This window comes from Panthera onca, chromosome E2 (genome assembly GCF_046562875.1).
Source record: "Panthera onca isolate mPanOnc1 chromosome E2, mPanOnc1 haplotype 2, whole genome shotgun sequence".
NCBI classification, from domain to species: domain Eukaryota; kingdom Metazoa; phylum Chordata; class Mammalia; order Carnivora; family Felidae; genus Panthera; species Panthera onca.
This window is the reverse complement of record NC_138353.1, coordinates 48,913,147-48,941,096: the sequence shown is the minus strand read 5'-3', so window position 1 is coordinate 48,941,096 and position 27,950 is coordinate 48,913,147. Positions and strand designations below refer to the sequence as shown.

The following is a 27,950-nucleotide window of genomic DNA, read 5'->3' as shown; positions in this document are numbered from 1 at the left end:
TATTAGCTGCTTATCCATAGTTTCTTCACACCATCTCCGTCCCTGGGAATGTCTCCTCCCATTCTAGATCCACATCTCCCAGACCTTCCACAAAGCTCCAAACAGAGGAGAGCATCCCTGGATTGGGGAAGTGTTTCCACTAAAGTTACTACAGAGTATAAAGGGTAGTAACTGAGCAAACACTGTTCAATCCTTCCTCTTGCCCATAGAAATCGGTACAAATTCTTCAGTGGATACCCGTGGCCTTGTATATCTGACCCAAACCTAACTTCCAGTATCAGATCCCAGAGCTCTCCTACTAGAGACTGCAAACTCTGGTTACCTAAAGAGTCTAGGAGGGGAACCTAAATGTGTTAAGTTGAGCCTGGAGGGGACTTCAGCAAACAGATGAACTTTGTAGAGAAGGACGGCCTCTACTCTGCTCCAGCCTATTTTTATCACATAGGAAAGGGGTTCCAATATTTCCAGAGCTTTCTGTTATGCAAAAAAAAAAAAAAAGTTGCCGAAAATTCATATTTTTCTGTAAATTTTTCATCTTTTTAAAAGTTGGCATCTATTAAAAATTATTTTAGTGTTGTAGAGGACACAGTATGTTAGCCTAAGAGCTCTCAATTTTAAACCCTGACGGACTCAGACCCGTGTCTCCTGCATGTGGCCCATTTGTTCTGAATTTTTACGCTTTTGCTCATGGTGTATGCTTTACCTAGGATACACCAACACTTACCTCTGCGTGTTGTTCCCCACCCCCCCCCACCCACCCACCCAGAACTCATCCCAAGTCATTCAATAGCAAATGCGCTGGGCATTGTTCCAATCACTGAGGAGACAATAGACAAAATACATTTGGAGCTTATAGTCTAGTAATCATCTCTGAGGAATAAAATTATGGCTGATTTCTATTTTTTTTTTTTTTTACTGTTTACTTATTCTTGTTTCTTTTAAAACCTGGAACATATTTTTTCTATAAATAAAAAAATGGAGAAGAATAAATATGGACAGGCTGAACATTTAAAAGTATTCTTTTCTAGAGTTTATCAGGTACTACAATTTTCGTCTTTAAAATCCCTTGTTGTCTTTGCTGTAGGAGGTACAATGAGAAGTCTTTCTTGTAGATTAATTATTTATGCTCAGGCAGACCCACAGCAGAAGTGGATTCACTGTGAAACTTACAACACTTAGGGGCACCTGGGTGGCTCAGTCGATTAAGCCTCCGACTTTGGCTCAGGTCATGATCCCCCAGTTCATGGGTTCGAGCCCCGCATTGGGCTCTGTGCTGACAGCTCAGAGCCTAGAGCCTGCTTTGGATTCTGTGTCTCCCTCTCTCTCTCTGTCCCTGCTCCACTTGCACTCTATCTCTCTCTCTCAAAAATGAAATAAAACATGAAAAAAAGAAAGAAAAGAAACTTACAACACTTAATCTCCTGGGTCCCTCTCTTCCACAGGACATCCTCTAAGGCCTTGTACCTAATTTTTTTCTCCAACACTATTTATGAAAATTTTCAAATACACCAAAAAATCAGTGGGGTTACACTCCAAACACCTGTGTACTCATCACCTAAATTCTACAACTAACGATGTACTATATTTATCACACACCCCTATAACCATGCCTCTTTATACCCATTAATCCATCTTTATTTTTTATGCATTTAAAAGAAAATATCAGGCATCAGTACACTTCATTTCTAAACAGTTCAGCATTTCTATCATGAACTAGAGTTTAATGTTTGTTTACGCGTTTTGGGGGCAGGGGGCAGGTAAATTTTCGATGTTGTGAAATGCACAAATATTAAACATACCATGTGATGAGTTTTCACAAATGTATACACATGAGTAACTCAAACCCCATCAAGATAATAAACATTATCATCATGCCAGAAAGTTCCATTATGCCCATACAATCCACTCCTGCCCCACAATCTTGACTTTTAGCAGCATTTTTGAGGTATAATTATCATACAATAAACTATAATACTTAAAAGTGTGTGATTTGATAAGTTTTTAAAACTTTCTTTAATGTTTACTTATTTTTTAGGGAGAGACAGAGTGTGAGCAGGGGCAGAGCAGAGAGAGAAAGAGACAAGAATCCAAAGCAGGCTCTAGGCTCCAAGCTGTCAGCACAGAGTCCATGCAGGGCTTGAACCCACAAACCAGGAGATCATGACCTGAGCCAAAGTCGGAGCCTTAACCAACTGGGCCACCCAGACCCCCCAATGTAATTTGATAAGTTTTGATGTATGTATATACCACCGCAATCAACATAATGAATATACCCAACTCCCAAAGCGTCCTCACGCTCCTTTGCAATCACTGCCTTCTACTCCCCTTTCCCCCTAGGCAACCACTGACCTACTGTCTGCCACTATAGATTAGTTTCCATTTTAAGATTTTATGTGCCTGAAATCATTTGGTGTGCAAAAGTTTGCTTTCTTTTACTCAATATAATTATTTGGAGATTCATCCATGTGCTTGCATGTATTGCTAATTCATTCCTTCTGACTGTTGAGAACAATTGCATTGTATGGATTTCACATTTTTTATCCATTCACCTGTTGATGAAAATTTGAATTGTTTATTGCTTTTGGCTATTAGAAATAAGGCTGCTACGAACTTTCACGTACAAGTCTTTATTTGACCATATGCTTTCCTTTCTGTTGGGTACATACCTAAAAGCAAATTGCTGGATTATATGTGATCATAAGATCACATTTAACTTTTTAAGAAACTGTCAAACTGTTTCCCAAAAGGGTTGTGGAATTTTCCATTCCACTAGCAGCGTAGCTCCATATCCTAGCCAACATTTGGTATGGCCAGGATTTTTAATTTTGGCAATTCTAATAATTATATAATGACGGTATGTCATTGAGCCTTTAATTTACATTCCCTTAATGACTAGTAATGTTGAGGATCCTTTCATTTAACTTGTTGTCGATATATCTTCTTTGGCACAGTGTCTGTTCAAATCTTGTGCCCATATTTTAAATTGGGTTGTTTTGTTTTGCCAGTTATTGAGTTTTGAGGGTTCTGTATAAATGGTGGGTACAAATCCTTTATCAGATACATGATTTGCAAATTTTTTCTACCTGTATGCAGTTCATCTTTTCATTTTCCAAACGATGTCTTTTGGAGAGCAGAGTTTTAAATTTTGATGTGATCCAATTTATCAGTTTTTGCTCGTATGAATCATGCTTTTGAGGGTTATATCTAAAAAATCTTTACCTAACCCAAGGTCAGGAATATTTTCTCCTGCTCTCTTGCAGAAGTTTTATAGTTTTTAGAATTTACATTTAAGTCTAAGGTCTCTTTGCTACGGGAATTAGCAAAAGGACTGCAGGCCAACACTGTTCTGGTCGTCAATATTTGGTAAAGGAGATTGTTCTTTTTCCCAACTTGCATTGAAGCTCTGCAGCGTATTGTAGTTTTATGGATGTGCTGCACTTTATTTGTTTTTAAGTTTATTTAAGAGAGAGAGCGTGTGCAAGCATGAGCAGGGAAAGGGCAGAGAGAGGGAGAGAGAGAACCAACCCCAAGCAGGCTATGCACTGGGCTCCATCTCACCAACAGTGAGATCATGACCTGAGCGCAAGTCAGGTGGTTAATGGACTGAGCCACCCAGGTGCCCAAGACTACAAGTTTCTGACTTGTGTCTTTATTGTTTTTCTCCTAGCTAGTCCAGCAGGTGCATCATGAATGAATATCAGAACCATTTAGAAAACATTCTGTATACTTTTCACTAAACAGCTCTTTGTGTTGTCCATTTTTTTTATCACATGTCACCTATTTTTATTTAAAAAATTTTCAAAGAATCACCCAGTATTCAATAATGTGCCTATGTATTTATTAACATGGCAAGCAATTCAAAAAATATATTTTAAGATTAAAACACTATCCCATCTATATCTAAATGTATATATTTAGATAAATGAAGATTTTAAACAAAGTTAATAATGATTTCTCTGGATAGAGACAATTTTTGTTTTTTGCTTCTCTGCATCTTCTAATTTTGCTCCATTGAACATGCAGGATTTATATGAGTACATACGTTTTTCATTCATGTTTGTTTACAAAAGAAAGTTTCTTTCTCCTCATATTAGCCAGGCTATATAGCTCAGTAGCAGGTCCCTTAGGCGGCAGGAAACGAAAAAAATACAAATGCTAACACTGACTTTGGTTAACAGGTTCAGAGGAGAAAATTGGATTATCCATGACTTTCAATTATTTATGCTCTCCTCTGCCACCAATTCCACTGAAAATTGACAGCTGAGTAAATAAAATTTTGGCAATGTGCAGTCTCTGCCTGAGGTTTAGATTTTTAGGTCTTCCTTCTAAAAAGTGAGATTTCGACTTTAAGCAAGATTCCTCAAAAAAGTTTGCCGTCAAATAACGTGACCATGGTCACCTAGTTACAATAGTTTGCTACTATTAGCAAGCAATTTATTGCAATGGTTTGGAATTAAAGAGATGGTGTAGGCAAGTTCTTTTTCAGGAGCTCTTCAACCTCACGAAAGGATATACATGAGCTGGGCTGTCCCACGGCTCGGGCTCCAGAAAGATCCGAGGGATCTTTTTACAACTTTCTCCCGCCAGAAAGTTCAAATAAAGAGCGGGGAAACCCTTGTTAGATTCTTCTCTTTGTGGGCTGGGCACAAGGTGACGGACGAAGATTTCTACCAATTGTACAATGCCCCCTTGCGCGTGGCCTCACGCAGTCAGTTTACGAAGAACAAGCCAATGAAGAACCAGCCAATGAGAGTGCCGCTTTTTCAGCCCGCGGAGACCAACGGAAGAAGAAGAGAGGGTATTGGCTGCCGTCTAGGAGTGCTGTCCAATAGGAGCAGGCTGCGCCCGCAACTCGGGCGGGCAGCTTGAGCTGCTCAGGAAGTAGCTGCTGCCCTCCAAGTGTGCGAGTTCTTCCGAAGAAACGACCGCCACCGCAGCGATTTTGCAAGCCCTGCAGTGTACCCCCCGGCCTTAGGTAAGGGGAGCACTTGACTTTACCCAGGCCTTGGGCCCCTGGCTCCAGGATAACTTCCCGGGCTGGATCCCTGGCTGCAGGGCCCAGGGTCGCCCCCACGAGGGGAGCTGCGGGCGGGCACAGAACCTGGCCGCATAGGGAGGTTCGGTTCGGTGGCTCCGGGCGGCCCCAACGGTTGGGGTTGAGGGCCCCGAACCCACGCTTTTTCTGGCTTGATCGGGGAGATGCCGGAGGTGGGGGTGAAGGCAGGGAAGGCAGGAGAAGAGTCCGCCGCCGGCCGTTCTCCATCCGGGGTGCCGAGCCCCTAGCTCTTCATGTGCAAATAGAATTGCTTTCCCGCTGGGCGCCCGTTACTTGCGTAACTTTCAAGTTCACGGAGGAACCTGTTCTTTGGTTTTATCCAGCTTTACTTCGCAGCGACACTGTGACGTAAATACTTACAAAATTTTTTTTTGGATGTTTATTTTCGAGAGAGAGAGACAGAGAATGAGCGGGGGAGGGGTAGAGAAAGAGGGAGACACCGAATCCGAAGCGGACTCCAGGCTCTGTGCAGGCACAGAGCCCGTCGGGGGGCTCGAACTCACGAGCCGTGAGATCATGACCCGAGCCGAAGTCGGACGCTCAACCGACTGAGCCACCCAGGCGCTCAGTAAATACTATTTACTCAGTAAATAAATAAAAAGTAAATACTTTTAATCCCCGTTTTAGAAATGAACAAGTTGAACAGAGAGGCTAGGAAACCGGCCTAAGGTGCCACACGTAGTACGGCGATTTGAACCAGATAGGCTAGGCTGCATGCCTCGGCCCCTTATCCTGTAATTGGCGGCCATCGTCCCACCTGTTACAGACTTATATCTGAGTAACAAAGTTTGGAAAGATGACAAGTGGGAAATTAACGTCTTAAGCGTCCACTTAAACGCCACACATAGAAAATGGCATTTGTATGGCATGCCGAGGTCCAGGACAAGGCAGCTCAAGGCTTGGGGTGGCTTTTTGGCTCTGGTCACTCCTGACATAGCCCTGGGCTGGAGGATGTATATTTCCTCGCAGTGGTTGGGAAGCTTTGCTCCAGACTGCCGCTAGGTGTGTGGATAATTCAGTAGGTATTTAGCACCTGCTGTGTACTTGTTGCTACTGTGTATACCGTAATGAATCGGTTGGATTCAGCTGTCTGCTTTGCTGTTCTAATGAAAACTGGTTGCTCTTTAATGAAAACTGACATAAGGTGGGAAGAAACTTCATTTCTAATATTTAATCATACTGATATGTACGGAGAGTAATAAAAAATAAAAACCTGTGCACACACCATCTGGATCTAACAAACCTTTTGCTGTAATTGCATCCTTTTCTTTTTTAAGAAATAAAAACAAGGTATATATATATATATAGACACACACACATACATACATATATAGAGTTGAAGCCCATGAGAACCTCGGAACTCTCTTCCTGAATTTGATATTTTTCATGCCCAGGTTTGTTTTGTACTACAGTTGTATAAGTCCAGATAGTAGCTTGATTTTTCATGTTTTTCATTATCCTAAAAATGGCATTATAGTGGATTCCTTTATAACCTGTTTTAGTTTCTTCTCCACTTTCTGAGTTCTCTTTCCAGGACTAAAGGTAATGAAATATCCTGGCTTAACATTTTTATTTTATTACTCTTTTTTTGACCATCTTTTATTCTACTTTCTGAAAGAGTTCCTCGACTTTTTCCGATCCTTGTATTAAATATTTTATTTTGGCTGTCATCTGTCATTTTTCATTTCCCAGAGCTCTTCCTTGTTTTCTAATGTGTCCTTTTTTCCTCCCTGGCATTCTTTTCTTGTAAGTTTGAGGAGTTTTGTTTTGTTTTGTTTTTGTTTGTATATGTTTTTGGGTTTTGTTTTGTTTTTTACAGTTTCTTGCATTAATTTCCTTTCTTCCCTCCAAGTTTTTTCTGTTTGTCTGCTCTGGTCTCTCCCTCATTTTGGAGGCTTTACTCAAAATGTCAGTTGATCCTTGGCTATTAGTTTCTTTTTAAGGAGAGCCCCTTCCCTCCCCCTTGAGGCTGTTTGGAAGCTTTATATGAGTGGCTGAACCCTGTCAAGCTATCAGGTAGTAGGCTTTTACTGTTAGATAGAGGGACAGAGCCTCACCCATTTTCTTGGGGATTCACAACTGTCAATATTTTTAGGTTTTTTTTTTTTTTTTTTTTTTCTCTAGAGAAGAGTCCTCTAATTTCCTGCTTTAGGTAGAGGACGTATATAAACCAGAATATTGTGTCCTGGATTTGTGCAGGGGGAAAAGGTGAGGAGAAGAGTTGGGAGAGTCTCACACTGTTCAGTTTGTAGACTTGCACTTAACTGCTTATCTTCACTGCTCTGCTGTCACCCATGCTGGTCTTAAGCCTGTCTGGTACAAGCCTCCAGCTTCCTACGGCAGAGGCGGAGGAGGTGTGTGTTTGGCTGGCTTTTGTTCGTTTGAGACAGGCTTTCAACCAGTCCTGTTCTTCAGCTCCACGTTCAACACTGTCCTCTGTGTTGCCTGGTTTCTGCAGTCCCCTCGGTGGGAGTCCGCTTGCTTCTCTGTAGCACACAGTAACCCCCTCTTTGCAGTCACTTGGGCTTCTTCTTTTCAGCTCTACTAAGAAGTTACCAGTTCTAGCAGAAATTGCATTGTCTCCTGCCCTGTTTGAATTTTCTTTGTCTTTGTGATTTATCCTTTATCCTTTCTCTAATGCAGTTGGGAGGAGTTGTCATGTTAATGGGTTTTCAGGAATGCCTAGAAAACGAAAGTGTGCTTCATCCACCATGTGTATTGTATTCCATCTCCTTACTCGGGCCGCTCCAGTGTGGCCTCGGGCCCCCTCCCTGTGCGGAAACTGCTCTTTTCTAGGTTATGTGTCCTCGCTACATTGTTAAACCTCGTGACCATTCTTCCGCGCTAGACACACTTGACCATTCCCTCCTTGAAACATTCTTCCAAGACCAAGACACCATGCTCTACCAGGTTTTCTCCTCCTTCACAGCCTTTTTTCTGGGCTCTTGTCCTGTAACTTACCCTTTTAATGTTAACCCCTCGGTTTTGAATCCTTGGCCCACTTCTCTTCTCTCCCTTTCCTTCTTAGGTAGTTTAATCTATGATTTGAAGTGGCATGTCTATGCTGACAGTTCTTATAGCTGTCTACCACTTTCCATCTCCACTGCTACCACTCTTGCCCGAGCTTCTGGACCACTAGTTTGCACTCCCACAAGTAGTCTGTAAACGGCTTAGCTTACTTGCAATCTTGCTCCCCCTACAGTCCATTCCTAACATAGAAGAAACTCCTGGGGCGCCCGGGTGACTCTTGACTCTTGATTTCAGCTCAGGTCATGTTCCCAGGGATGTGAGATCAAGCCCCGTGTCGGGCTCCATACTGAACGTAGAGCCTGCTTGATATTCTCTCTCTCTCCCACTCTGCCCTGCTAGTGCATGTGCGCTCTCTCTCTCTCTCTCTCTCTCTCTTTCAAATAAAGAAAAAGAAAGAAAGAAAAGAAACTCCTTACCAAAGCTTTCAGTGTTAGTGTTCGGCCTCATCAACCTCATCCCATACTTTCAGTCTTCATTACCGTGTTCACTACATCTGCCTGGTTTCTGTTTTACGAAACCCATGCTCATCAGGGAGCTGTGTACTGATTTCCTTCTGAAACTCTTCTTTGGCTCTTCCTATGGGCAGCTTCTTTTAGTCCTTCATGCCTGGGCTCAATTTTCAGTCTTTCTGAAAGAGCGTCTAAAATGGTACTCCGCGACTCCTCCCAAAACCAAATATCACCATGTATAATTTCCACATTTATTTGATTATTCTTGCGTTTGCTAGAATATAAACTCTGTTACAGAGTTTTATCCTTTACACAGTTTTATCCTGTCATCACCTCTGTGGGGGATCTGACTACTTAACAGGTGCTTAATATTTCTTGAATGGATTAACATAGTGGAATTAGAGACAAGAACCAAATAAGGAAAGGGACATGACAGGCACTGAATAAATATTTGTTAAATGGGCTAACAAATGGCATTAGAGAGGGGAAACAATGACAAGGATGAAGTAAATCAGATTTGCTCAGCCTTTTTTGGAAAAATTAGGTAAATTTCTGTTTTGAGTTAGTATTGAGTTAATTTTGCAAGTGTAAAAATGTCCTTTTTCTGTTTATCCTTTGTAACTTGGTGCTGTGAAAGATGAATATTGCCCACGAAAATCAGATGTAGCGTTCTATGCATTTGTTTTGGTAAATCTCTGTATTCAGGTCATGACAAAGAACTGCAGGAGGTCTGGGAAATTACTTTCAGATACAGTAGTTCAACCCTCTTATTTCCTAGATGTTTCTGCTTTAGAAGATAGTACTGTGATCACATGCCTTCACATTTGTAAAGGGTAAGCCGGAAAGCTAGTTTTATAAGTACTTGCTACGGAGGGGAAAAGTTGATGATGGCCGAACCCTTCTGACCTAAAATAAGTAACTAAAATCTCTTGAAGATTTTCAGTTTTGCCAAGAATGATCTTAAACAGAACATCTAGAAGACTTAGATGTGATTATATCGGCTACCTGGCATGTTTTCTCTCCTTTGCTGATACTTTTTACGAACATTACTTCCCCAGTGATGGCTCATGAAGAAATGGAGTATAGTCTTGAGATGCAGTTAGAGCATCATGCTGCAGAACAGCCCGCCCCTGCCGAAGTGGCCGGCAGCCAGGAGGGACCGTCCCCGCTCCAGCCTCTACCTGCCGAAGTGGCCGCCAGCCACGGGGGGCCGCCCCCGCTCCAGCCTGCTCCGCGGGTGTCTGCTGACCTGACGGAGGAAGTGGAGCGGTTGGGAGAAGATGGTGCAGAGGACGTTCATCCGGGAGCTTCGGAGGAGCGCGGGCAGGGACCCGGTGTTAACCGCCCCGTCCAAGTGGCGTCTCTGGAGTCGATGAACAGCTTCCTCAGCGGGCTGCAGAGGCTCCACGGCATGCTGGAGTTCCTGAGGCCCCCTTCAGACAACAGCGTGGGGCCAGTGAGGGCCAGGAGGACGAGGGGGTCTGCCTCCCGCAGGTCAAGACCCGGAGCGTCTCAGAGGACTGACCGTGCCAGGTAAAAACTCGTGTCCGTCTCGGGATCGGTGCCGCCCTGGGAGTTGCGAACGCCGGTTCTGGCCCTAGTGCGCCGAGGGTTGCCACTGTGACTTTTGGCAAGTCAGGTGGCCTTTCTGGACCCCCGTTTCCTCGGGAGTTAGATGAAAATGAAAGCGCTTGCCTTATTCACTTCACGGAGTGACCGAGAGACTCAGTTACACTGAGGTGCTTTGGAAAGTAGGTGCTGGTTCGTTGGCAGTGGCTTCTGGAGAAGTGGCTCTTCCTCAGATCGCTGGCACGTCGCAGAAGTACTTTTTTAAGTCCTGAGTCCGCACTTCGGCTACCCAGGATCCGTTGTTCTTTGGCATCCCGTGTAACGGGGTGGTAGACTTTGGAAGACAGGCGGGCTGGATTCAGAGAAGCCTTGTGAAAAGTACGGTGTCAATAAACTTAGAGCTTATCTCGCTAAGTGGGGAAACATTCCACCCCTCCTCACCCGAGAGTGTGTTGCGGAGTTGAAAGTAATTTTCTTTTATAGTTTTTGGGTTGAACTTGCCTCTTGAAGACCTTAGCCGTCAGGTCCTGACAGGGTCGTTATGAAAAGTAACTGGTGTCTATGCCTTGTCTGTTTTTTAACTTCCTCCTTTATTTGAAACCCTTTATTTCACGTAGATTGAATTTAAGATCTTTATTTTATATGTGAGGGAAACTTGGACCCTGAGAAAGTGTTTTGTCAGGGTCTCATAGCCACTGCAGGGACGGAGTTGAGCTGGTATTGGAACCCTGATCTCACTTGTTTTCTAGACAGACAGACAGACAGACAGAGGAAGCTTCGGTCAGATCCGTGTGTTTTCCTTACATTATGGAAATGAAGAGATGATACTAACAAGCAGTAACTAGGCCACCTGTTCACTGTGTTTTACAAATGAGGAAGCTGATGGAATCATTTGTGTTTTGACTGTGGTACCTCTGGAATTGGGATTGCGCCTTCTGATCCTGGATTCGGCATCCTTTTGCCTGGGTTCTGGCGATGACTGTTTGGGGCAAGGGGAGGGTGCTCTATTACAGCTGGTCCAGTCTCTGGAGCCTGGTCTTTTCTGGATGTGACCCATCAGGGTTGATGTGCTTCGTTTTGTGTCGACAAGAGTTTCACACGCATGCTACTGTTATTTAAGGTGCCACTCTGATTGTGAAGGCAGAATAAGATTTCGTATGTTTGTGTCATAGGGGAGGCACCTTGCAGTGCTGTTTGGGGAGGCTTTCAAAGTAAGTGGGCTGAGAGTTGAGAGTGGTGTCCCCAGGGACTGGCTGGCTGCCAGGAGGCCTCACAGTATTCCTCAGCCTTGGATGTTCATATACTCACTTGGGGGAGGGGAGTTGGGGGCAGAGCTGATTGCTCTTGGTGGGGTCCACTTACCAACTCACAGGAGAGTGATGCTTATAAACCAGATGCCAATTTACAGAGACAAATGGAAATACCACAGAGACCAAATTCTCTTGCTGGCACCGTTAGCATAATTCTCCTAAGAGGTGTTTATACACAGAAGCTAAACTCTGATCAGAAAATTGCTTCTGTGCTCAGAAACTGGGTTACAGAATCTAGATATTGAAGGATGTTAGTTGAGCTCTTTGACAACCGTATGTTTGTCTGTACAAAGCGAATAAATCTAAGGGGCCAGGGACTATGCAGTTACGTGGAGAGAACATGGATTCTGGAGCCACGTAAATGTGGTATTGAAACTTCTTCCCCCTGAATATTGTGTTGTAAGTAAATGCCTCACTAAATTCACATTAAAATATGAGCTTTTCCAGGACCACTTGCTTATTTTACCTTCTGAATTTCTTTTTATTATTATTTTTTTATACCTTCTGAATTCTTTTTTTTTTTTTCTTAATTTTTTTTTTTTTTCAACGTTTTTTATTTATTTTTTTTGGGACAGAGAGAGACAGAGCATGAACGGGGGAGGGGCAGAGAGAGAGGGAGACACAGAATCGGAAACAGGCTCCAGGCTCCGGGCCATCAGCCCAGAGCCTGACGCGGGGCTCGAACTCACGGACCGCGAGATCGTGACCTGGCTGAAGTCGGACGCTTAACCGACTGCGCCACCCAGGCGCCCCTACCTTCTGAATTCTTAACGTGAATTTCCCACTATGGTGTTTGGCATTTACTCCCCTGATAGACCGTTTCTGGGCCAGGTGCTGACAGCCTGGGCCGGGGTGAGCAGCTGTGCCTCAGACTCCACCGAGAAGCCAGAGTCGGAGAAAACTGAGTAATGAGGTGTTTTTCCCAACAGGCTTCTCAGCCAAGACCACAAACTCCTTTCCCGTTTCTTTGTTTGAGGCTGCTTGATTCTGATTCTGGCTGTCAGCATCATCACTCATTCATCAACTATTTCTGACATTCCACTCTGGGAGAGACTGAACTTTGCCTTGGAGATACATTGTGAGCAGGACAGATCAGGGTACCTGTTTTCATGGAGCTTATGGAATCTGGGACTATAGAGGCTAGGCAAGGGGCAGGAACTAACACTGGTTTTTAATTCAGAGATAATAAGTGCAGGGAAAGAGCATTTCTTGGGTTTCAAGGTTGTACTCCCAAAGACACCCTAGCACTTCCTCATGACGATAGTCCCCTTTCCTGTGTCCCTGTCTGACTTTGGAAATGCCTTTTACTATCTTAATGTTAATGAGTGTTTTTTAATCACTTGATTTTTTTACCAGTTTCTATGCAGAATGCTCAGTGTGCGTGCCCAGTAGCCCCTCAGCCTTACTTTAGTGTGGATTTCATTTGATTAAAATGTACTTAAGAAATACTGTTCTTATGTGCTGGTCTCATGGTAGCTAAAGCTGCTGTTCACACACAATTCCCAAAAATAAGTTGATAAAGTTGCTTATTAGTATTTTTTAAAAAGGAAACCTGAGTGACATCAGTAAAAATGACCGGACCTTTGAAACAGTTGGCAAACTTTAGCAGAATCAACTTGCAGGATGCTGGAAATTAAACAGATACTTACACCATTTTCAGGGAGCGAATATTAAAAACCAAACCAAACAGCTGATGTCAGTAGAACAGTAAGCCTCGTGACATTCCTTGTTCCCACATCCCTCTTCGGCTTAGTGTAACCATGAAAAGCCACTGCCTGCGATCATGGTGAAAACGTGAGGGAGTAGAATGGAATGGAAGCTCCTTCAGAGCCTCATTCCCAGAGAATTCCCTTTCTTTGTCCTGTTTGGTGGTTTCCTAGAAGATCTCACCTGCAGGGCTCTTCCTGATTTAGCACTTAGGCCCAGTCTAAAAAGCCTAAAAGCCTTTTCCCCAGAGGCTGCCTGAGGCGGTGCATAACGACTGGGGCAAACTAAACTAACCAAAAAGCTTAAAAGGAAAAGCTAAGGAATGAGATCTTCGTAGGGGTTTTGAAAAGCTCTGACATATTCTTAGAAATCTAGAAGGCCACACATATGCCAAGGGCTGTGTACAACTGTGCCCGCGCCCAGGAAAGACCTAAGAAGGCACTAATTCCTCAACTCTTATTGGCATTGAGGCTCTGCACAAGCAGGAAGAATTGTCACCTGCCTGGCTGATTACTGAAGGGGTGCCCCAGCATACACACACAGTCACACACTCAGCGAAGACCAGGAGACTTTTTGGCTCCTCAAACTCTTGAACCCTGAGATAATGACCTGAGCTGAAATCAAGAGTTGGATGTTCATCAGACTAAGCCACCCAGGTGTCCCAAGATTTTTAAATTTTTGAGTAATTTCTGCACCTAACACGGGGCTTGAATCCACAACCCCAACATCAAGAGTCACACGCTTCACCGACTAGCCAGCCAGGCACCCCTAAACTTTTCTATTAGAATTTGGAATAAACATTTCTATATGAACAAAAAAGACATAGTCATATAGAAAAGAGCAAAGCAGGGGTGCCTCTCAGTCTCAGCCTGTGGCTCTTGATCTCACAGTTGTGAGTTTGAGCCCCATGTTAGGTGTAGAGTTTGCTTAAAAATAAAAGACATCTTAAAGAAAGAAAGAAAACAGCAAAACAGTAGATATAAATCCTGCCTTAAATGCAGTTGTATTAAACACTAATCAAAAGATACAGATCAGCAGCATTGAGTTGTTTTGTTGTTTTTTTTTAATCCAACTGTATACTGTCTACAAGACAGTTTAGATTCAAAGATATTAGTAGGTTGAGAGTAAAAGGATGGACCAAAATAACATTATGCAAACAGTAACCATAAGAGAGTAGGAGTTAATGTACTAATATCAGATGAAATAGACCTTAAGACCAAGATTGTTCTAAGAGTCGGGGTGCCTGGGTGACTCAGTCGGTTAAGCGTCCAACCTCAGTTTGGGTCAAGATCTCGAGGTTCGTGCATTCAAGACACGCATTGGACTCTGTGCTCGTGATGTGGAGCCTGCTTGGGATTCTCTCTCTTTCTCCCTTTCTCTCCCGGCCCCTCCCCACCTTGTGCTTATGCTCTTCCCTCTCAAAATGAATAAACTTAAAAAAACATTTTTTTTTAAAGATTGTTTTAAGAGTCAAGAATGACATTTTATAATGATAAAAGGCCTAATCCATCTAGAAGATAGAACAATTATAAACCTATATGCCCCTGTAACAGTGCCCCCAATACATGAAGCAAAAACTGTCATAATTGGTGGTAGAAATCTACAATTCACCGGTAATAATAGGAGATGTCAGTACACTTTTGATAATGAGTTTAACAACTAGGCAGAAAGTCAACAAGGAGCCAGAAAACTTGAACAATACTGTAACCCTACTAGATCTAATAGAAAATTCCACCTAATAGCAGAGTATCCCTATTTCTCAAGTGCACACGGAGCATTTTCCAGGACAGATCATATGTTAGGGCATAAAACAAGACCAATAAATTTAAAGGATTGAAATCATATAAAATATGTTCTCTGACCATAACAGAATGAAACTGGACATCAGTAACAAAGAATTTGGGGCAGTTCACAAGTATGCAGAAATCACACAACTCCTAAATAACCAAGAGTTCAAAGAAGAAATACCAAGAAAAATTAGGAAATACTTTGAGATGAATGAAAAGAAAAACCTAGTATACCAAAACTTTTAGGATGCAGCTAAAGCAGTGCTTAGAAGGAAATGTATAGCTGTTAAATACCGTGCTAAGAAAGGATAAAGTACTCAATAACCTAGCTTAAGGAACTAGAAAAAGAAAAGCAAAATAAAAAATCCAGAATTCAAAGCAAGCAAGCAGAAAGAAGGAAATAATGACCATTAGAGCAGATATGAATGAAATAGATTTCATAGAAATAGAAAACCAAGAGAGAAAACCAGCTAATCCAAAAGTTGGTTTTCTGAAAAATCAACAAAATTGACAAACTTCTAGGTAGACTGACCAAGAGAGAAGACTCAGAGTAATCAGGAGTGAAAGAACATCACTATCACTCTTACAGAAGAAAGCAATTTTATAAGGGAATACTGTGAACATTTTTGTTTTTGTTTTGGGATTTTTTTGGTGTTTTAGAGAGCAGGGGACAGGGGCAAAGGAAGAGAGACAGAATCCCAAGCAGGCTCCACACCTGGCACAGAGCCCCATGTGGGGCTCAATCCTGTGACCCTGGGATTGTGACCTGAGCCAAAATCAAGAGTTGGATGCTCCACTGACTGAGCCACCCAAGCACCCCTGTGAACAGTGTTATACCAAGAAATTAGATAATTTAGGTGAAATTGACAAACTTCTAAGAAGACATGTTTATCAGTATTCTTTCAAGAAGAGAAAGAAAATCTGAATAGATGATTAACAAATAAAGGGATTGAATTAGTAATTTAAAAACAAAATTCACACAGAAGAGCCCAGAAGTAAATGGCTTCCCTGGTGAAGTCTACCAAATGTTTAAAGGTGAAATCAATAGGCAGTTGATGAGGAAGCCCAGACACCCTCTGGACTTTCCTTTTTTCAGACGATTGGGAAGATGGCACACATTCTGACTGAGCATGCCTACCAAAAGCAGCCAATTATCTTTCAAAATAAGAAGAGGGTTCTGCTAGGGGCACCTGGGTGGCTCAGTCAGTTGAGCGTCTGACTTGATTTTGGCTCAGGTCGTGATCTCATGGATTGTGGGATTGAGTACATTGGGCTTTGTGCTGACAATGTGGAGTCTACTTAGGATTCTCTCTCTCTGTCTCTCTCCTGCTCGCGCACGCGCGCGCTCGCTCTCTCTCTCTCTCTCTCTCTCTCTCAAAATAAACATTAAAAAACAAAAAACGAGGGTTTTGTTTGGAGAAACCAGCAAGGAGAAGCTCCTGTGATACTACAAAAACATTGGTCGGGGCTTCCAGATGCCCAAGGAGGCCATTGAGTGCACCTGTACTGGCAAGAAATGCCCCTTTACTCATAAGGTCTCCATCCGAGGGCAGATTCTGTCTGGTCTGGTGACGAAGATAAAGATGAAAAGAACCATTGTCATCCACTGAGCCTACTTCCACTACCTCCAAAAATACAACTGCTTTGAAAAACGCCACCAGAGCGTGTCTGTGCACCTGTCCCCCTGCTTCGGGATGTCTAGACTGGCAACACTGTAACAGTGGGCGAGTGCTAGCCATTGAGCAAGTCTGTGTGCTTCCCTGAGCTCAAAGTCACCAAGGCTGCTGGTACCGAGAAGCAATTCCAAACATTCTGAGACTAAACATCTGCCCATACACCTAAAGAAAATAAAGTTATTTTCCCAGTTAAAAGAAAAAATTAAATAACACCAATACTTAACAAACTTTTCAAAAAAATGGAAGCAGGGGGAATACTTCCTGATTCTTTGAGGTCAGTATTATTCCAATACCAAAAGCATATAAAGGCATCACAAGAAAACTATAGACCAATATCGTTTATTGGTAATTTATGAATGTAGATACAACGTTTCTCAACAAAATACTAGCAAACTGAATCCAACAACATATAAAAAAGATGATACACTAAAACCAAACAGGATTTGTTGTAGGAAAGCAAGGCTGATTCAACATATAAAAAAATAGGGTCCCTGGGTGGCTCAGTCGGTAAAGTGTCCGACTTCAGCTCAGGTCATGATCTCACAGTTTGTGGGTTCAGGCCCCGCGTCAGGCTCTGTGCTGACAGCTCAGAGCCTGGAGCCTGCTTTGAATTCTGTGTCTCCCCCTCTCTTTGCCCCTCCCCTGCTCATGCTCTGTCTCTGTCTCTCAATAATAAATAAACGTTAAAAACAATAAAAATAAATAGATACTATATTAATACAATAAAGGGGGAAAAACATGAACATCTTAATAGATGAAGAAGCATTTGACAAAACTCTTTAATGATAAAAAGAACAGACTAGCACTGGAAGGGAACTTCCTCAACCTGATAAAGACCATGAATAAAAAAACCCTCATCTAACTTACTAACTTACTAAAGACTGAAAGCTTTACTCCTAAGGTCAGGAACAAGAATTTGCCAATTCTGTTTGCCGCTGTACTGGAGGTTCTCGCCAAAGCAATTAGACAAAAAAAAAAAAAAAAAAAAGAAAGAAATAAAAGGCATTCCAATTAGAAAGGATGAAATCAAACTATAGCTATTCACAGGTGACGTGGTCCTTGTATATATCATGAAGTCCTGAAAGAGACCAGACCCAAAACGCCATATATATTATGATTGTACCATATGAAATGCCCAGAATAGGCAAGTCTACAGAGACCGAAATTAAATTGGTGATTGCTAGAGGTTGCAGAAAGGGGAGAAGGAAGGACTGGTTATATGTATACAGGGTTCCTTTTAGGTATGGCGAAAATGTTTTGGAAGAAGATAGTGGTGATGGTTATGTAACCTGTAGTTATGCTGAAAACCACTGAATTGTTGTACTTTTTTTAAATTCGTATTTTTTATTTTTGAGCAAGAGAGTGCAAGCAGGGAAGGGGCAGAGAGAAAGACAGAGGATTTGAAGCAGGCTCCACACTGACAGCAGAGAGCCCCATGTGGGGCTCAAACCTACAAACTGCAAGATCGTGGCCTGAGCTGAAGTCGGACGCTTAACCGACTGAGCCACCCAGGTGCCCTGAACGGCACACTTTTAAATTGTGAGTCAAAAAGGATTCACAATTGCTACTTCTCATTTCAATTTATTCACATTTCTTTCTTTCTTTTTTTTTTTTTTTTTTTTTACAAAGGTGTATCTTCTGTTGAATTAGATACCAAATAATTATTTTGTTCCATTCTATCATCATTTTTAATAGAACACCCTAGTTTGCCATAAATTGTAGCCGAACTAGAAGAAATCAATTTTTTTCTGAGTGAACAGTCTCCAACAATGTTTCTGGGTAATAATGTATCTTAATGTTATAAAGACAGTTATTAAAACTTAAAAGTAGATTACCTTTCAGTAATACTTTATAATTATCAGCTAGAGGAAGTACAGAACACCTTTCTGATTTTTACTATCGAATGTCATTCTGTGCTGTAAGTAGGGTGTGGTTTGATAGGTGGGTTGTGAACGAAACTACAGCACAGTAATGGGTATGGTTAAAACTCAGCCAGCCAGAATAGGGTTAATTCTGCTCCCTGCTCTTCTCATCTTGAGTTAATTTTTGATATCATGCTGACATTTGATATCATAGCTGGCATTATTTAAACTTAAAAAGAAAAATAATGTTTTAAAATAAGAGGTAAAACCATGATGACTGAAGCAGGACTCCACATTCTACCCCAAAGGACCTTGGTCTGTGTTGTTGCAGGAGCAGAATTCCCTTGAGGCCATTTTTGATCAGCAGAGCCCTTTTTCTTCTTTCCCGCTCTCTTTCAGCCCCTAATATCAGGAGACAGATTGCTGAGTTGTGTCCTTTAAAAGATACTGACACACGGCCAAAGGCCAGTAAAGTAGAATTTGGTTTTAGCAAGAGTCAACCTCCAGTGTGGCTAATGTAATAATTGAGTGGAAAAGAGAATATCGGGGCCAGCCAACATCTGCCTAAAACTGCTGTTTGTGCTTCAGTGTTCAAAGGCACATTTAACTGCCTGGAGATGGGTTGAAATGACCAGGATTTACTCTCAGATTACTGTGGCTTTTTCTTGTGTTGATGGTCCATGGTACTGTGATTCTGTTGTCTTTTTGCTTACGTAGGTCCAGAGCACCATTGGATGCTTACTTTCAAGTGAGCCGGACCCAGCCTCATTTGCCAACCACGTCTCATGGTTCAGAGACCAGGAATCCTGTCTCTGAGGACTTGCAGGTCTCCAGTAGTTCTGATTCCGACAGCTCCACAGAGTATGAGGAGGTGGTTGTCCAGGGAGAGGAACCTAGAGCCGTTGTTATAGAAGGTGAGTATGTTGCTCAGTTTTGGATTCACAGGACTAATACCCAGAAAGCTAGAAAGTCTAGACTTGTGATGTGATACTTTCCCTTTTGCCCCCAGATATCAGTAGATTCCTGCTTCGTACAGTACAAAGCTTTCACTGGCCATAATTCCATATAGAGGATTTGATCTGACTTGAAATTTAATGTGATCTGTGACCCAGTCAGTTGGTCACTTTGTGATGGCATTTTATATTCTCTTTCATCTTCTTTGACATCTTATAAAGTAGTAGGTTCTTTATTTAAAGGAAAGCGTTGTAAATTCGGTACCCTGTCTAGCCGGCCAGTTTTTAAGTCCTACTATAATGCCATGTATCATGCAAGTAGAGCTATGTTTAGCAGTAGTGGGCAGAGACCCTGGAGCATATGTCCTGCTTACCCTCTGATACCCCAGTTTATGGTCTTTTCCCACTAAAGGGACCCAGGACTTCTTGGAGAAATGGCTTTCCAAGACTGGGATAGGAAATATACAAAATGAGCCTAGGGCGTTTGTGCTAGAAAGCAAGGGAGCCACCTCTCAGAGAGTCATCAGGTCGGTAGGCGTAGGAGCAACTTTAAAGGGGCTCCTAAGTGGCCTCAAGATGGGACAGTTTGAGCATCAAAACGAATAATGGGTGTATTCTTGGAGTATGGATTGAGATATAGGTTGAAATACATCAAATCTGTGAAAAATCCTAATTCATAATTATGTGCTTTTTTAAAAGCTCACTTATCAGCATCCTAAGTTATTAGAGCCCTGACGCATTACTCTGAAAACTGGTAAATAAAGGATTACGCATTTATCCTGTTTTCCCTGGGTGAACTGTATTCAGGAAAACCAAATATTGGCTGATGAAGGAGGTTTTGTTTGTTAAGAGTATTTAAGGTTCACAACAAAATTGAGAGGACAGCGTGGAGATTTCCTCACACTCCTGTCCTCACACGTGCACAGCCTCCCTGTTAGCACCGCTCGCCAGAATGGTGCATCTAATCCGTGGCATGTTCACTCCAAGTCCGTGCTTTACCTTAGGGTTCACCTCAGGTTTTCCATTCTGTGGGTTTCGACAAATGTATAATGACATCCCCATCATTACACAGGGTACTCTTACTGCCCTAAAAATTCTCTTTACCTCTTCATTTCTCCCACCTACCCCCAAGGAAGTTCTTTGAAATAGAAAAACTCCAGCTCATATTGAAGCAGAGATGACAGGAAAAAGTCATAATTGTGTGACTCCTCATGGAATTCTGTATCTAGGCAAAGATCAGCAGTGGATCCTAAAACCATTAGGTTGAAAGGTTGATGGGATTCGTTTCAATGGAGGAAGCAAGCTTACACCACCAGACCATAATGTGCATTTTGATGTGTTGCAATCAGAAATCTCCATAGAGGGGCGCCTGGCTGGCTGAGTCGGCAGAGCAAGCGACTTTCGGTCTCAGGGTTGTAAGTTCAAGCCCATGATGTGTGTAGAGGTTACTTAAAAATAAAATTAAAAAAAAGAAAGAAACATCCATAGCACTTAGGAAATACTGTTACTGCCCCTCAAATCCCCGAGTCTGCTTAAGACTCTAGATATAATGGGACGCCTGGGTGGCTCAGTCGGTTAGGCGTCCGACTTTGGCTCAGGTCATGATCTCGCGGTACGTGGGTTCGAGCCCCGCGTCGGGCTCTGTGCTGACTGCTCAGAGCCTGGAGCCTGTTTTGGATTCTGTGTCTCCCTCTCTCTCTGACCCTCCCCCGTTCATGCTCTGTCTCTCTCTGTCTCAAAAATAAATAAACGTTAAAAAAAAAAAAATTTAAAAAAAGACTCTAGATATAATAACCAGGTTGCCCAGTTTGCAGTAAGTAGAAGAACAAGGTAAATAATACCAGAGATGCAACCATTTAAATCTAAAATGTGTTCCATTGGAACATCTAGAAAAAAGATCTAAACATACATGAAGTTGTAGTATATTGGAAAGAGAATATCTCAAATAGTGGGGAAAAGACAGACTTTTAAATTAATATTGTAAAAACTGGATTGCTAACTGGAAAACAAACTGGATTTATTCCTCACACTATAAAATTAAGAAATAAGTGGATCAGAGACCTAGTGTAAAAAAAAGAAACCATTCTATTATTAGAGTAATAGATGTGATAAAACCCAGAAGTAACGAGTACTTTGAAGTCTAGAGACAGTACAGTAAAATTACAAAAAAAAAAAAAAAAAAACAAAACTTTGGTCGGTGTGGGGGGAGGTGCTGGGTGGCTCAGTCATTTGAGCGTCTGACTTTGGCTCAGGTCATGATTTCACAGTTCGTGGGTTTGAGCCCCATGTCAGGCTCTTGTGCTGACAGCTCACAGCCTGGAGCCTGCTTTCGATTCTGTGTCTCCCTCTCTCTCTGCCCCTCCCCTGCTTGCATTCTGTCTCTGTCTCTGAAAGATGAACAAATGTTAAAAAATTAAAAAAAGAAGAAGCAGCATACAACCAAAGAAGTATTCTTGCTGCCCCTCTTCTTGCCAGAAAACAGAATTGAATCCACTGAAGCCCTTAGATTTAACTGCCAGTTTATAGGAAATATCGGTGATAGAGCAAATAGTTAAGCAATACCACAAGGAAGCAGTCAGTCAAATCTGGGATTAGAGTGTTTCATAAGACAAATGACCAGATATCTTCCAACAAATCAGTGACAGGGAAGGGATAAAAATGAAGAATTGTTAGAGTGAAAAAAACATCACATATGTAACAGTCAAACTCGTTGTGGAGGCCTTGCTTAGATTCTGATAGCAATAAATGTAGTGTAATGAGTAACTTGAAAACAACTGGGAAATTTTGAATATGAACTGGGTATTAGTATTAAGAGATTATTAGTTTTGTTAGGCGTGATAAGGATAGTGTTGATGTAAAAAGAAATCTTTATCAGTTAGTATTACAAAAGTTTTTATAAGTGAAATGACATTTTAGAGTTTGTTGTTAAGCTTTGTAAAAGAAAATAATGGGGCTGGGGGGGGCTTAGTTGGGAAAAGATTGGCAACAAGATCGATTTTTTTTTTTTTAATTGGGTGATGAGTACTTACATGTTATTTATACTGTTCAGTCTAGTTTTATGCATATTTGAAAATATCCAAAATAAGTTAAAAAATAAATTCACTGTTACAACTTAGGAAACTTAAAACAATACTACCAATTAGAAATGGAAAGCTGTGATACGCTAGGCTCTCCTGCTAGACTCTCATTCCTGACTTCTGTCTTCTTTTGTGCGTTACTAATCTTATCATTTCTGGAAATGACTTGGCAGACCAAGTAGGAGGTACCTCAGCAGAACAAGAAGTTACAAGTATCCGTGAAGGAGAGACCCTTCCCAAACAGGTAATATGAGCATCCTTTTAAATGAAGTGGTGATTTGCATTTAAAGAGGCTGCAGGCTAAAGTGGAAAGTTTGCAGACTTTGTAGGTGGGAGGTCAGGGTGTGGGTCCAGTCCACTTACTCATTTATGTGGCTGCTTCCTCATAGGTTTAAAAAAGCAGGGGTAGGGGCACCTCGGTGGCTCAGGCGTTAGACGTCCTACTTGGACGTCATGATCTGAGGTCATGATCTCACAGCTTGTGGTTTCCAGTCCTATGTCGGGCTCTGCGCTGACAGCTCAGAGCCTGGAGACTGCTTTGGATTTATGTCTCCCTCTCTCTCTGCCCCTCCTCCACTCGTGCTCTGTCTCTGTTTCTCTCTCAAAAATAAATAAACATTAAAAAATAAAAAGTAGGGGTAGGTGTGAGGATAACTTGTCCTACCTACCTAACAAGGTTAAGTTTTGATTATACCTTTTATCAGTACATAAAGTTGACTCTCATGAATCACTGCATAGTGTCCCATCTATAAATAAATTTTTGGTCAACTCTTTTGTCACATACACTATAGTTGTTTCTTCTTTCTCTTGCTCTCCCTTTCCTTCCTTCCTTCCTTCCTTCCTTCCTTCCTTCCTTCCCTGGTACAAGTGCGTGCTTTGTACAGTTGTCTTGCAAGTATTTGTGACGAATATATGCTAGGTATATTTCTAGCAGAGAGATTGCTCTGTCAAAGGAAAGATACATGGGAGCTCAGTTGGGAGCATCCAACTCTTGATTTTGGCTCAGGTCATGATCTCATGGCCTGTGGGATTGAGCCCACATCAGGCTCTATGCTGACAGCTGCTTGGGATTCTCTGTCTGCCCATCCCCCGCTCACATGCACATGCTCTCTCCTCTCTGTCTCTCTCAAAATAAATAGACATTTTTTTAAAAAAGGAAAGATACATGTATTTTAGTCTTTATAGATAATGCCATGGACAATTTGTGTCACTTTCTACCTGTAGCAAAAATATATAAACATGCCCATTTCATTAACCCTCAACATTGCTTGGTGTCATCAGACATCAGCTTATACCATCTAATAAATGAAAAAATGATCTCTTTAATTTGCATTTTTCAGTTATAAATAAACACTTAACGAACCATTTGTATTTTTTGGTAAGCTGTTTATATCCTTTGTTTTTCTGTTTTTGTTTTTAATTTTGATTTACATGAGCCAAGTATAACTGCTTGAGTTGATTATGAATCTAATTTTGAACGTATAACAAACCTGCTATTCCCTGTTGTTGATTATCTGGGTAACTGCCAGGTCTGTTTTGTTCTGTTTTGTATCTTTGTAAACATAGCTCCTTTTCTTCATTTGCATGAAAAAAAATCCAAGAATTTCCTAAGATGAGAGGATGGTAGTATTTTCCTGGCTTGTTATGAAACATTTGGCCAGCTTGCGTTTTAACAAAGAATGGCAAGTGATTCCGAACTGTCGCGGTTTTGCTACAGTGTTTTCAGTTGGGTTTGTATTGTTTTTGTGTGGTTTTGTTGATGTGACAGTCGCACATCCTCTTCAAGACCGATATGCATTCTCTCTAATTTGAATGTATTCTGGTTTCCGTCCAGTCTCCCCAGAAGACCAGTCCTCTTCCATCTTCTGTTCCTATGGATGATGAAGAAGGGGACACTTGCACAATATGTTTGGAACTTTGGACCAATGCTGGGGATCACCGACTCTCAGCGTTACGCTGTGGGCACCTCTTTGGGTATAAGTGCATTTCTAAGTGGCTCAAGGGACAGACACGAAAATGTCCTCAGGTAAGAACCGTACATAAGGACTGTGCATGTGCACAGTCAGCATGTTAGGTCAGGGTTCCTAGAACCACACTAACTTTGTCTTGTTGGGCTCTTTAGTGCAACAAGAAAGCCAAGCACAGTGACATCGTGGTTCTTTATGCCCGAACCCTGAGAGCTCTGGACACTAGTGAACATGAGCAAATGAAAAGGTAGGTGACAAGAATCTGACTACCTGGCAAATCTGAAAAAGGAGGTATGAGTCACACTTAATGTGGTTCTCGGGCTTTACTTGGACCGTACTGGGGATCACTGGCAATCTGTCTCCCCTTGTGATTTATAAATACACATCTGATGTCTTCTGAGGGAGGTCTACATGGTGTGTTCTTGATGTTTTGGAGGGGCGCCTGGGTGGCTCAGTCAGCTAAGCGTCCGACTTCGGCTCAGGTCATGATCTCGCGGTTTGTGGGTTTGAGCCCCGCGTCAGGCTCTGTGCTGACAGTTCAGAACCTGGAGCCTGCTTTGGATTCTGTCTCCCCCTCTCTCTCTCTCTGCCTTCCCCCATTTGCACTCTCTCTCTCACCCTCTTTTGAAAGTTAAATGAATGTTTTTTTAAAATATGGTTTCAGAGCAACAACTAATTCCAACTTCAGCTAGCTCAGTGAGTATAGGCCCCAGGTTCACTGAATGAACCTTCTCAACTATAGGGTAGGGGGAGCTTATCTAAAAATGAAGTCAGTGCACAAGAAAGCAGAGCTAAGCAGTGGAGGAAGACGGATTCCTGACCCTCAATTCAGCCATGCCTAAATTAGTTTCCAGTGGATTTCTCAGTGATAACGTTAGTTTTCGATTTTAGTTGGCCAGCTAAAGTAAAGTTTCTGTCCTGTAATCTAAGGAATATTAACCACTGTTTCATCACATAATATTTTCATTCTGGGAAGACTGACACCTGGATCATGAAAATCTTCCTCGAAACGGGGGAAAGGGGCACCTGGGTGGCTCACTTGAGCCCAGTCTTGGTTTCAGCTCAGGTCATGATCCCAGGGTTGTGGGATCGAGCCCTGCATTGGGCTCCACACTGAACATGGAGCCTACTTAAGATTCGCTCTGTTTTTCCCTCTGCCCCTCTCCCCCGCTCGCTCTCTTAGTCTAAAATAAGGGGGGGGGGGGGGAGGAGAAGGGGAAGGTGAAAGAAGGATGACAGGTGGTAGACCTGCCGCTCATTTCTTCTGTGCCCTGTACCTCTTGTAAGTTTCTGCTTTCAGGGCCTGAGTGCCATGTGCAGATTAGAACAGGTAAATTCAGAAGGAATGGAGTGGCTGTTCCTTCCGCAGGAGCACTTAGCTATCCCCACCAACTTGGAATCAGCTCTGACACTTAAGCCTGTAGTAACGTGACCCAGGGAAGAAGACCATGGTGTCTTAAGCCCTCTCCAAATCAAAAGTCATAGAGAAACCTATAGCCCTCCAGTAATACCTCACACCTGGTGTGGGCGGCAGACCCCAGCAGAGTGAGTCCCTGGAATTTTTGTAGCTTATTCAGATTCTTCCCTAAGGATTACATTTACTGCCTGCCTCTGCTGCTAAATACCTTAGTCAGGAATTCCTCATCTTACTTTTTGTATACAGTTCACGACCACTTGGAACATTCTCCAAGTCTTAATCTCCTCTTCCCTAGAATAGGCTTAATGATACTTTAAACAAAGCAATAACAGAAAAGAGGATCTGGCACACGGCTTAAGTGTTGCCATTTGTTCCGCTGTTTGTTCGTGTCGCTAAGCCCTCCTACAGCAGCACTCTCCATGGAAGTTTCCTAAGTGAAGCTTTGCACGTGTAGTGCAGTACAAGAAATTATCAGCATTTTGAAAGCCCAAGAACAATTGGTAATAACACTACTTAAAATAAACTTTAAGAACATTAAAAAAAAATATATCCCCCCACTGAAAGAGTGTAGAGACTTGGGTTTTCTCACGACACTGCTGGTAAGAATGTACACCAACACAACTCTTTAGAGGCCTTTGGCACTATGCTTTAAAAGCCTTCAAAAGTAAATCTGCAGGCATTTATTCTAAAGACACAATTTGTGAAGAAATGCGTGCAAAGATTTATTTAATGAGACTTTTCATTTAAACATTGTTAATAATCCAGGGGGCCTGGGTGGCTTGGTTTGTTAAGCATCTGACTTCGGCTCAGGTCATGATCTTATCCCTGGATTCGAGCCCCATTTTGGGCTCTGTGCTGACAGCTCAGGGCCTGGAGCCTGCTTCAAATTCTGTGTGTCGCTCTCTCTGCCCCTCCCCCACTCATGTGCTCTGTCTCTCTCTCTTTCCCCCTCAAAAAGAAACTTAAAAAAAAAAAAAATGTAAGCATTGTTAATAATCCAAACTGAGAGAATTAACTGATTGAGTAAACTCTGGCATATTCATGTGATAGAATTCTACACATTTATTTAAACTGATGTTAAAGTGCACATAATATTTTGTCATGTGAAAGTACATTATGGTGATTATATTTTTGCAAAGTGAAAAATACTACGGGTAGTCACTGAGTAGTGGAATTACAGGTGATTTTCATTTTCTTCCTTATTTTTTCGTATTTGGTCCAACAAATACTTAGCATTTTTACATGGTAGCTGTGTGGAGAGGCCAATTTTGTTTAAAAAGCTTAGTTTGTAGGTGTCGCAGTTAATATGATTGTATTTAAAACTTTGCGGGGCACCTGGGTGGCTCAGTCGGTTGAGCGTCCGACTTCAGCTCAGGTCATGATCTCACGGTCTGTGAGTTTGAGCCCCGCATAGGATCTGTGCTGACAGCTCAGAGCCTGGAGCCTGCTTCAGATTCTGTGTCTCCCTCTGTCTCTGCCCCTCCCCTGCTCATGCTCTGTCTCTCTCTGTCTCAAAAATAAATTAAAAAAAAAAAAAACCAAAAACATTTAAAAAAAAAAACTTTGCTGATTACTCAGAAAACTCCCAACAAACCAGCGTCCAGGACCAGTTGGCTTTACAGGTGAAGTCTACCAAAGTTTAAAGAAAAGTTAATAACTATTCTTCTAACTTTTCCAAAAAATAGAAGAGGAAGGAAAACTTCCAAATTCATTCTATGAGGCAAGTGCCTCCCTAATACCAAAACCAGATAAAGACACCACACAAAAAAAGAGAACTAAAAAAGAGAGAGAGAGAGAGAGAGAGAACTATAGACTAATATCTCTGATGAACATAGATACAGAAATCCTCAACAGAGTATTAGCAACCGAAATCCAATAATACATTTAAAAATAATTTAACCATGATCAAGTGGGATTTATTCCTGAGATACAAGGGTGATCTGTTATTTACAAATTAACCAGTGTGATATATTTTCTCAGAGAAAGGACAAAAAGCATAGTCATTTCAATAGATGCAGAAAAAGCATTTGACAAAGTACAACATCCATTCATGATAAAAAACCCTCAACAAAGTAGATTTAGAGGGAACC

At 42.0% G+C, this 27,950-nt stretch overlaps 1 protein-coding gene and 1 pseudogene across 3 annotated transcripts in view; both read left to right on the top strand.

Annotated features, from left to right (window-relative positions):
• The first annotated feature begins 4,861 nt into the window (after nucleotides 1–4,861).
• The window catches only part of RFWD3 (ring finger and WD repeat domain 3), a 42,190-nt gene continuing 19,101 nt past the window's right edge, over nucleotides 4,862–27,950 (top strand). For 2 of the 3 annotated variants that reach the window (XM_060650137.2, XM_078438983.1), the window contains exons 1-6: nucleotides 4,862–4,975; nucleotides 9,594–10,068; nucleotides 19,164–19,360; nucleotides 22,650–22,720; nucleotides 24,311–24,502; nucleotides 24,599–24,690. In XM_060650137.2, the coding sequence (XP_060506120.2) occupies nucleotides 9,596–10,068; nucleotides 19,164–19,360; nucleotides 22,650–22,720; nucleotides 24,311–24,502; nucleotides 24,599–24,690 (1,025 nt within the window). In that variant the 5' untranslated portion in view covers nucleotides 4,862–4,975; nucleotides 9,594–9,595. Of the gene's footprint in view, nucleotides 4,976–5,172; nucleotides 5,405–9,593; nucleotides 10,069–19,163; nucleotides 19,361–22,649; nucleotides 22,721–24,310; nucleotides 24,503–24,598; nucleotides 24,691–27,950 lie in introns of those variants that run through there. The other variant, XM_060650136.2, reaches the window with a different exon arrangement.
• LOC132690148 (small ribosomal subunit protein uS17-like) lies at nucleotides 11,973–18,166 on the top strand (annotated as a pseudogene).